Genomic DNA, 10,640 nt, shown 5'->3' with positions numbered 1-10,640 from the left:
GGCCAGCGTCTCTCTGAGCTGCGACTGACGAAGTTGGGAAGTTTCCACAAATGTCTTGAAACATTGGTGGTGCAAAATGCGGGCAGTCAGTGGACCCGCTGGTGTCAAACACTCAGAATTCAGTGGAAGGGTAACTGAAAATGTACGTCGTTTCTCGCAATTTGGAGTCGCCAACTAGTCGCCAACGGTGGTGGCGCGGTGAGACGCAGGCTCGAAGCTGCAGGCTGAGGACGGCGGGTGGAGCTCAGGCGGGGACGCCGTGGACTCTCTGAGACTCGGAGAGCGGAGCCACTGATGATGGAGAACTGTGTGAGTCCAACACTCCCGATGCTCCCTCAATCAACAGAAAAACAAAAACACATTTCATCTAACCTCACAGTGATTCGTCTTCTTATGTTGCCAACAACCCAACTCAAAGACAAACTGTGGAGAGTGTAGCGTGTACAGGAGTCCAGTTTAAAAGAAACAAACTCAAAACTGGAACCCGACATTTTCTTTTTTGTAAAACTCTTGGTGAGGTCAAACATTTCAAAGAGTGCTTTACAGCTCTAATAAATGTTGCAGCATGTGCTGATTTGTTGCACAATTAAAAGCCAGAACAGCTGAACTCATGTGGGAGGTGATGTTTGAAAGAACTTTCAGAACCTTTTCCTGCAGGACTTTTTTTACTCCTCTCTTAATCTAAAAAAGGTTTCATTTGAAGACAATACATAGATATGTTGTTTTATCTCTCATTTATTGTTAATCTCAAAAATGTTTAAATAACAAGCAAATTAGCATGAATTTGCTGCTTAATAAAAATCAGAATAGATTATCAGGATCAGTTCTAGATGATTTTGCAAACATCCTGGTAGCTCACCATGCAGTACTTTAGTGCCTTTGCAGGCTTTCTATGTGTTCTTTGTAATTTTGTTTTGTTTTTTTGCAGGCAGTATGGATCTTAAAGCTCATTTGACCTGTTTCTATACCTCTTAAGGATTAATTCACTTCTTGCGAGAATATCACAACACTTCTGCAGGGATAATGGTTTAACGTGAACATAACAGTGCTATGATTTGTTATCTATTCGTGTGGTTTTAAGGCGGCAGCGATCCACTTTGGTCTTTGTCTCCCTGAAACTAGCCTTTAGCTCGTCAGGCCGGTCAGAATTAAACTCTGTTTCTCCAAACTGAGGTGGTACGAAGGGCTACCTACAACAGGTAAGATGTTAATTAGTCACAACCTTTCCACAGAGCCACACTTTGCAAGATCTGAACTATCACTTTGTAAGTCATTTAATGCCCAAACCTACTGTCCTGCAGGCCAACATGGTTGAAGTAAAACTGGAATTTCAGCCCAACTAACAGAACCTTTACAGCGAGCCAGCTCCAATGTGTGTGTGTGTGTGTGTGTGTGTGTGTTACTGAACACTGACTGGACAAAGCTGCCGAGCTGTGTGTGAGTCGGCCTCCATTAATAGAGGAGCCGTAGGAGAAGGTCCTCCACTTCCAGCTGAGTCAAGAAAAAGCCTGGTAGTCGTCTAAAACAGAAAGCACACACACGCGCGCACACACACACACACACAATGCCAATAAATATACAGAAACACAGATTTTGAACTCTGTTAATAATCGAAATGAGTGGTTTAGTTGAATATACATGCATAAAACCTCTACTCAGGCATATTTCAATGGGCTTTGGTCAGATTTGATTGTTTACAGCCTGAAAACATGAGAGAATTTTGCATTCTTCAATTATACTTTAATATAAAAGTCTCAAAGGCCTGATCAGTCCGCCACATGTAGACAAACACACACAGAAATGTCCCAAATCCATTTTAACCTTCTCATTCCTCTAATTTCTCGTTTTTCTTCAGAATTTTTTTTTTTTTTTGCAATGTGACAATGATTTAGAAGAATAAAAGCCAGAAAAAAATCAAATAAAATTGGCAGGAACAATGGATTCTGAAACAATATCTAAAGGGATTTAATAAAAACCCACGGAACAGCGAGAGAATGAGTGTTTGCAGCCACTTCGCTGAGAGTAAACGAACACTAACACAGTTTTCTGCCAAAAACAATGCTACGTTTTTTCTGTTAGATATACAAAGTGTTGTTTTTGGCTCATACGCAGGTTTTAGTTGGAAACAGTAAGTCTATAAATGAAAAAAAAAAGGATCCAGAGAGGAAAAAGCTATCAGCAAAGAAATGTACCTGACAAACTAATTATTTCTTGGCCTGTAAGCATGTTTGGGACGGAGAATATCACAAAAATCAGTCATCGGTTATCAGACTAATCTCTCACATGATGATATTTTATTCACACAAAGGTTCAAACTGTGGAATGTGAAGGAGCAGATTCTTTTTTTCCCCATGACTGCACGTCTCCGTACGTCTCTCACCAAACACTTGAGGCTGCCCAGCACTGCCGTGAGCACGGTTCCTGTGAAGAAGGCCACGAGGTTCAGGCTGGAGAGGGTCCAAATTAAAACATACAGCTCGAAGACGTCTTCACAGCTCTGCACGCCAACAAACTCATAGTAGCTGCTGAGGTAGTCTCCACTGTGGAGCAAAGAAAACATTCAATCAGAAGAACTTCATCACACGTGGAAATCCCAGTTTTGTGGTGATAAGCAAAGTTGTCAACAAACATCTCAAATGTTTTGCTCATGTTTTGCTGGTTTGTGCAGCTGTAACAGTGATGTGGTCATGGTTTGTCTCACTTGGCGCAGTCGTACAGGTCGCAGCAGTAACAGGTCCCGCTCCGAACCGACAGGTTACACGACTCCTTCAGATTCCAACACGGCACCTGACAAGAGAAGGTTCACCAGAGAGAGAGAGAAAGATAACTAACTGCGGTGTACGCACATTTTGTGTTCAGACGGTGAAAACCAAACCAGTCCAGGTCTGCGTCTTTTACTCACGGTGGTGTAGAAGTTCTCGTAGATGTAGCTGCTGCCGCTGCTGTAATGCTGACACCTTCCTGCCTTCAGTGGACGAATGTCCTGGGAAAAAAAAACATATTTGTGAAGTATTACCAAAAACACACTTTTAATATATATATATATATATACACCACATTTTCTGCACTTTAGGATGCACTGGATTATAAGACGCACTGTCAATGAATTGTCCATTTTCGGACTTTTGTCATATATAAAACGCACCGGACTATAAGGCGCATCTCCTAATTTTTGTAACTTCACGCGGACCGCTTGCTCCGCACTTCATTCAGAATGGACGATTTCGGTGCTCTAGCGGAGCTGGTTAGCCTTTATCAGCGTTTATATGATCCCTCTATGAGAGATTACAAAAATAATCAAACGGTTAAAAGAATTCTGCACCGATGTAAGTGTCAAGTATAAACGCCTCCACTGTTCACTCAGGAGACCTGCTCGACTCTAACTGAGCCTTAAAGCTGCGAGCGATGCAGCTTTGTAGTTTACCAAAGTCGTACTAAAACATCACGACTTCTTACATATATAAGGTGCTCTGGATTATAAGGCGCACTGTTGTTTTTTTGAGAAAACTGAAGGCTTTTTAGTGTGCCTTATAGTCTGGAAAATACAGTAAACTCAACAAGGACAACCATCGTTGTCTCAGAACAGATTGGTCAACAGGTGAACTGGTCTTAGCACGTATAAAGAACAACAAACCCCTGATTTCCAGCCACACAGGTGCATTTTTGATGCAAGTTGCTGAGAAAAAAAACAAAGCAAAACACAAATTGCAGTTTTGCACACATATCATAAACTACTATATTTGGCAACTCTCTGTACTGTGGTAAGATTACCTTCATAGCAGTTTATTAGAATGCAAGTATATGCTTTATTATGTCTAGGAAGGATATTTATATTATTAATTTTCCACATTTATATAAACAGGATTCATATGAGCTGGCGTGGCTCAGTGGTTTTATTTTATTTGTATTTACTTTTATTCAGACAGGTAATCTCACTAACAACAGAGAAGAGGGTTTACATTTTATGAACAGGAGTTTCTTTCGTGGTCAAACCATGAAAAGTGCCCACAAAATGTCAATAATTTATTACAAACCTTTCATTTTATAATGTAATAAGAAATAGTTTGTTTATGTAGTATCTTTATAGCACTTATGAGTTATGTTGTTTTTTTATTTAAAGCATGCAGCTCCAGATGTGTTTCATTCAGTGAGACAAAAGAAAGAGCAGAAATTCCTCTTTTGGTTGTAAAGATGAAAGCGTTTGCATCTGACGGCGTGGATGAGTTCTAATCTGATCTGTGAGGCGCCTGGTTGGTCGGACTGAGCAGAACTTTAACGAGTGAGTGGTAAAAAACAAAAGTTGGCAAAGATTTGCTCGGCCATCCTTTCAGGTCTCTGGTTTGATCGTCTTCGTTTACTGCTGCTGCGTCCACAAACCCAACCACCCGCTGCGATGCAGCTTTCACGTGCAAGAGCAGGTGACCCACCACGCTTAGGGCCACGCAGACGCCGTCGATCACCAGGCACAGAAAGGAGGAGATGATCCCTGCGCTCAGGAAGACGATGGCAGCTGTCAGCTGAAGGACGAACAAAGAGGAACAACTATAAATGTCAAAGGTTTGGAGCAAAGTCTGGGTTTAGATTTGAGGGGTTTTCTTCTGTTTATGGTTTGAATTTGAATTATATGTGGACCTTAAATAAATGTAACAAACATAAAGTCAACCCCTACACGCTTCAGGTCACAGTAGGAATAAAGACCATCTGTTTAAAGTCTTATTCTTTTTTCCTGTTTAGCCCGAACACATGCAGTGTTGAGCCACGACAGCCTAATCTTTGCTGTTCTTCTTGCACTTTTTTGATCACAATCTTAACCACATCCTGACGGAATAACTTATAATGATAAAGGAAAATTCTACCGTAAAACATTATTTTGCATTTAATTGGGTATTATCATTCGTGGTCCCTCAGCTAATAAAGCGGGATGCGAACATGCAAACACAAGACAGTCTGAAACACTTCTGGAGGTGCGTGAACCAAAAAAGTGATGGGATTGATGTAAAACGATGCCTATGCAACTCTTCAGGTAAAGTTCTTTTGTGTTTTTTTTTTTTTGCAAACCACAGTACCAGATGCTTTCGGTTTTCTTCCAGGAGGAGTCCCAGGAGTCCCAGGAAAGAGCCCAGGGTCAGCTGCAGAGGACACAATATAAGGAGGTGAGAGTTTGGTCCTTGGACGAGGAACGAAATCAACCAAAAGATGAATATTAGAGCGGTATTAAAATCTAAAAGCGTGCAGTGTGTTTTATGTTAAAGGCAAACATTTGATGTTAGACGCAGGCTCCTCTAGAAACTGGTTTGGGTGGACACAGTTTTAGAAAACCTGAACACCAGAGACATGATCAGCTACATGACTGTCTAACACTGATGTCACTGCCTTAGTGTAGTGAAATTGTCTAAAATGTTTAATTTAAAAAAACCATTACAGGATGATGATGTTTCTATGTTTTCTACAGGAAAAAGCATCATTTATTAATTTTATTCTCTGAGTTTTTCATTCCAGGGACTAAATAACCCCAGGGTTTGTCAGGGTATGAATGAACTTCTCACAATGACTCCAGAGGCGTATCCGGTCACGTTCAGGCTCTCGGTGCGGGTCATCGTGTAGACTCCCAGCACCACCAGCACCACGGACACACCGAGCATGCCCAGTACCAGCCACAGCGCTCTCCTGACCCGCATCGTTACTTCTGCCCCAAACAGACGAGAAGAATCAACTTTTCAGTCATAACACACGCAGGTTTTCATACGGTAATCACTGAGATGCAGCCACATGAGCGTTCGACACAAACAGTTTCATTTCCACCACTCCATTATTCATTTTTTTTTGTTGTTGTTGTCAATGAGCACACAATGAATTCATTCTAGGAAATAAAACAATACTAAATAAAAATTGCACTCCGGAAACAGTTATTAGCGCCATTATTTCAGACGTGTTTTCTGATATGAGGTCACGTTTTTTTTTTATCATGAGTAATGGTAGGGCGGAGCAGGACAAGGATCGATGGATCTCGTCCGCAGTAATGAGTGATGAGGGCGTCTCTTCAATCGTTCGTGGTGGAGAAAGATTGGAGAATTGAAGGCAAAGCTTTCAGTTTACTACGTTCCAACCCTCACCTGTGGTCATGAGGATTTGGATCATGACCAAAAGAACGAGATCCAGGATACAAGCAGCTGAAATGAGCGTCCTTCGTAGGGCGGCTGAGTTCAGAGATAAGGTGAGGAGCTCCGTCATCCGGGGGGAGCTCGGAGTAGAGCCGTTGCTCCTCCTCATCGAAAGGAGTCAGTTGAGGTGGTTCAGGCATCTGATTAGGATGCCTCCTGGACGCCTCTTTGGAGGTTTTTTGGGCATGTCTCACTGGGAAGAGACCTCAGGGCAGACCCAGAACTTGTTGGAGGGATTACACATCCTCTCTGGCCTGGGAACACCTTGGGATCCCCCAGGAGGAGCAGGAGAGAGTCTCTGAGGAGAGGGAGGTCTGGGTTTCTCTCCTGGACCTGTTGCCTCCATGACCCGACCGTAGATAAGAGGTAGAAGATGGGTGTTTTGTCTTCTTATTTCCTGTTTCTTTGATACATTCAGTAGTTTCAGTAGAGGCTGTAACTGTGCTGCGTTCTCAAAGAAATGCTTTGTTTTCGTAGAACATGGTGTCAGTAAGGCTGTTGAACATCTACGAAGCTTTTTACCCAAACACCGGGTTGTCCTCCTTGATGGTCTGTTTGATTCCTGTGCAGCGTTTTGACACGGCCTCTTTCCAGTTTGACTGGAAATGACTTGTGTGAGCCAGAACCGACCATCTTCTGGTATTACTTGTCTTCTGAGAGCAACATCTGGAAGCGTCTTCGCCGGTTTTGTGTTGCTGAAACATCACAAGTTGTTGAAACACAGATCTTGAGGTTTTAAACGCCGGACTCTCTTTTATTTGTTATTCATTTCAAAGAGGGAACTGGAAACGGTTATCTCACGGTGTTCACTGAGGAGACAACCCAGTGTCTCACATTCCATCACTTCAGCTATGATTTGATACAAATTACTGTGTCCTTCAGTGAGACACATCCTGCCAGACATTCGCTTAAATCCCATAATTCCTCCAAACAACTCCAGATTTACATTTATTGGTAATTCTTACCAGAGCAGCTGGTTTCCTCTGGCTGGAAATGAAATGTAGTAAAAAACATTGCAACCCACTGTGTTTATAAGATGTCAGTGATGAATTTTAACTGTTCTGTTTGTTGATCAACCTCAAAAAACCTGGAGAATAATCAGAGGAGGACAGATGCTTTCAGGGCTAGTTTAAAATTATAGGAGCCATTCGAGGGCTGTGATGGCAAATATTACTGTAAAAGTATATTAATATATTTCAGACGAACAATTTTTAGCAGGGAAAACAGAAAATGAAACAAAATTGTCACAATTATCAACAAATCTATGCTTAACTATACCTTAAACAAACTATTATGCTGTTTTTTGGACACACTGCAACACAAAATGAGCATTTGGCTTGACTATAATAATGAGAAGTTTGTTATTTATCAAGATAAATGTGGCAGAGCTTTTAAAAAGTGAAGTAATTATGATCATAACCTACATTAATTTACCATAAAGAAGCTACATTTTAAAATTTAATGCAATTACTGTTGAAACAATGTTAAAAAAAATGAAAAATGTTAAAAACTGTGCCTAATGTGATCAAATTGACTGCATATATTGGTAAGAAAAAACTAAACACAGCCGGCATAAACGGTCAGGAGAAAAAATATAATTTTTATTTTGCACCTAAAAGGATTTGACAGCCTTTGACTGGGATAAACACGACCTCGGACCGTTACATTTCTAAAAACCAAGAGTTTGAATAAGAAATATAGAAAATCTCCATGTCACCATGTCCAAAAGAAGGTGATTATTATTATTATTATTATTATTATTATTATTATTATTATTATTATTATTATTATAGTAAACATGTCCCTTTGTGCCCTGGTGAATTACCTGCTGCTTTGTTCATTGCAGATGTTTTCTGTTCTTTCCCAGCTGCTCCCTGGATTATTGCTGTCATGACAGTTCAGTCCACGGTTTTCTGCCCGGCAGCTTCAGCCTCCAGATCCGCTGGTTTCAGCTTCGCCTCAAATGCTAAAAACGCCCTCAGAGTCCTGAGTGAAGAGGCTCCCACTTGGAGGAGACTACATGAATGCTTGAGGTCCAGCTGCCTGCAGAGTGCTCCACACCTGCATTCAAGGACAGTAGGAAATATGAACCCCCCTTTTTTTGTTTTTCTTTCCCCCGGCTGTCCAGAAAATCCATCTGGAAAGTCTTCAAAGGAGATAGGATGTATTTATGCTGCACCAGCAGAGTGACGAGAAGAAGATGCACACAAACAGGAAAAGAAAGCCTGTAAGGATCGTGAACAATTAATATCTTACCTGTTGTAGACAGGTGTATCTCTTTGAAGGGCCTCGGTTTGGAGAACCAGAGTTTAACTCTGACCGGACTAACAACCTAAAGGTTCCTTCACTGCCATCTTAAGGAGCCACAGTTGTTTAGGAGAATATTTTAGAAACCTTTACAGCATCATTATTTGCATATAGGTCTGTGGTGATCTGCGAGCACAAACAGCAGCAGCAGCCGGCTGTAGCACTTTTGGTGCAACTTGGGCACCATCAGCCGGAGAACCATAATGTTTCTGTCGGGATAATTGTATAATGTGAAACTTACAGCAGTGCAACGGCTCATAAAACTGCATTTTAATAAGCTGCTATGAAATCTGTGAGACTGAAGTTGCGTTCAGCTTGACCCCTGCATGGACTAGCCATTAGCTCGTCAGTCCAGTCACAATTAAACTACTTTAAATTTAATTTCTCCAAACTGAGGTTGTTCAAATAGTGATCTAGAACAGGTACGATGTCAGTTGTTCATAACGTTTCAACAGATATACAGTTTAAAAGCTCCGTACTATCCCTGTAAGGAACCTGAAGTAGCATTAATGGAGACTTTGACTGCCTCCAAAGATACAACTGTTTAAACCAGAGCAGTCAGAGACAACATAGCTTTGAAAAACTGAATAAAAAGTGTACAGATCTTGAGTGGCATGAAAAGTAAACAAGCTTGACGTTGGAGAATAACTTCAGTTTCAGATATCTAAACAACTTGATTGTAGATTGAAAAAAAAACCCTACAAATATCAAAAGTTGTTTTGTTTTATGTTAGTTTTTTTACTAGAAAGAATTAAAATACGAGTATCTGCCATACATACCAGTTCTAGCTATTAAATGTTGGAATGAGCGCAAACTTTTAAAAGATTTGTAGAAAACTTAAACCTAATTAACTTCCCTAAACCACCTCAGTTGTGGAAACGATGAAATATAAATATGTTACTTATAGGAATATTTTAGATATCTTTAATTTCAAAATTACCTAGTATTTTTTTTTACTTTTACTAAGAGGAACTTTATTATCGATATCTAAAAAAAAAATAATGTGTGGCTTGATTATATGGTACAACGACCTGCCAAACATAGCAGTTTTAAAACATGAACCAAAAAGTCAGAAACTGTGTTTAAAAGTCTTATACGGTACATTTAAACCCACTAATACTAGTGAAGCACTTGCCAAATACTGAAGGTTTAAAAAAAGAAAAATAGTTGTTTTACATTTAATTTAAAATGTTTTATTTTTTATCTGTAGCAGCTTTCATCGCTGAGTCCTGGTGAGCAGCGCCCTCTGCTGTCCAGAACCGGCTAACGCAGTTAGCATCCGGGGCTACCGGCGCCGCTGTGTTTCTTCCATTTTGTTTAGCTTCGGCTAAGCTAAGCTAACGTCAGCGGCAGAGATGGACGACGGTGACGAGCCGGGTCTGGTCCTCTCGCACAGCACTTCTTTGAGCTCAAAGTCGGGCGGGGACAAGATGTTTTCCCTGAAGAAGTGGAATGCGGTGGCTATGTGGAGCTGGGACGTGGAGTGCGACACCTGCGCCATTTGCCGGGTGCAGGTGATGGGTGAGTCCGGGGAGCCTCCAGGCTAATGAAGCTAAATTGGCTAGCAGAGGGGAAAAAAACAAATATAAACCCAGGTTTTCTTAACGCTTTACAGACGCATGTCTCCGGTGCCAGGCGGAGAATAAACAGGAGGACTGTGTTGGTAAGACTTTTTATTTTTGGCTCTAAAACAAACATTAAACAAGTTAACAAGCTAGCTTTGAATCTAATTAGTTGGAGCTGTCAGCCTGCTAATTGTGTGAATGCTAAAACATTTTATGTTTTCCTGTTTCTCTTTCTTATTTTTCTTTCCCTATTCCGTACGTTTTTCGGCACCTATCTCCTTCTGCATTTTTTCAGCTACTTCAACCATTCATATATCAAAACGTTCAGCTCATTAACGCCATTCCAGCTATGACTTTTGGAATTGGTGCAATTTCGGCTGTTTCAGATATTTAGCTTTTTCAGCCATTTTTTTCTCATTGAAAATGAATGGAGCTGTGTTCAACTCTTTGAAATTCAGCTTTTCTCTTTCGGTTTCAGCATTTTTCTGCTAATATTACTTCTGCTAATGCAAATTCAGCTATAGTTTCAGCTAATTCAGCTATAGCTTCAGCTAATTCAGCTATGCTAATGCTAATTCAGCTATAGTTTCAGCTTATTCAACTATAG

At 40.8% G+C, this 10,640-nt stretch overlaps 2 protein-coding genes across 2 annotated transcripts in view; one reads left to right on the top strand and one right to left on the bottom strand.

The window, feature by feature from the left end:
• Positions 1-1,243: 1,243 nt before the first annotated feature.
• On the bottom strand, positions 1,244-8,199 carry LOC108240477 (transmembrane protein 255B). The gene is made up of 8 exons (XM_025007599.2): positions 7,987-8,199; positions 5,547-5,686; positions 5,067-5,129; positions 4,428-4,517; positions 2,903-2,983; positions 2,702-2,787; positions 2,381-2,540; positions 1,244-1,519 (listed from the first exon to the last, which is right to left on the bottom strand). The coding sequence occupies exons 1-8, from the start codon at positions 8,051-8,053 to the stop codon at positions 1,400-1,402; spliced, it is 807 nt and encodes a 268-aa protein (XP_024863367.1). The 5' UTR covers positions 8,054-8,199; the 3' UTR covers positions 1,244-1,399.
• Positions 8,200-9,767: 1,568 nt separating this feature from the next.
• Positions 9,768-10,640, top strand: part of rnf7 (ring finger protein 7) — a 4,072-nt gene continuing 3,199 nt past the window's right edge. The window contains exons 1-2 of the mRNA XM_017423941.3: positions 9,768-9,989; positions 10,084-10,131. Of these exons, the coding sequence (XP_017279430.1) occupies positions 9,824-9,989; positions 10,084-10,131 (214 nt within the window). The 5' untranslated portion in view covers positions 9,768-9,823. The remainder of the gene's footprint in view (positions 9,990-10,083; positions 10,132-10,640) is intronic.

This window comes from Kryptolebias marmoratus, linkage group LG2 (genome assembly GCF_001649575.2).
Source record: "Kryptolebias marmoratus isolate JLee-2015 linkage group LG2, ASM164957v2, whole genome shotgun sequence".
NCBI lineage: Eukaryota > Metazoa > Chordata > Actinopteri > Cyprinodontiformes > Rivulidae > Kryptolebias > Kryptolebias marmoratus.
The sequence above is the reverse complement of the archived record's forward strand: the minus strand, read 5'-3'. Positions and strand labels throughout refer to the sequence as shown.

Excerpts from the sequence above, each read along its gene's own strand:
- LOC108240477 (XM_025007599.2), bottom strand. The coding sequence starts at position 8,053 with ATGACAGCAATAATCCAGGGAGCAGCTGGGAAAGAACAGAAAACATCT. Across the intron at positions 5,130-5,546 it reads GATACGCCTCTGGAGTCATT|CTGACCCTGGGCTCTTTCCT; the intron begins GTGAGAAGTTCA and ends TGTCCTCTGCAG. Across the intron at positions 2,541-2,701 it reads GACCTGTACGACTGCGCCAA|TGGAGACTACCTCAGCAGCT; the intron begins GTGAGACAAACC and ends TTTGCTCCACAG.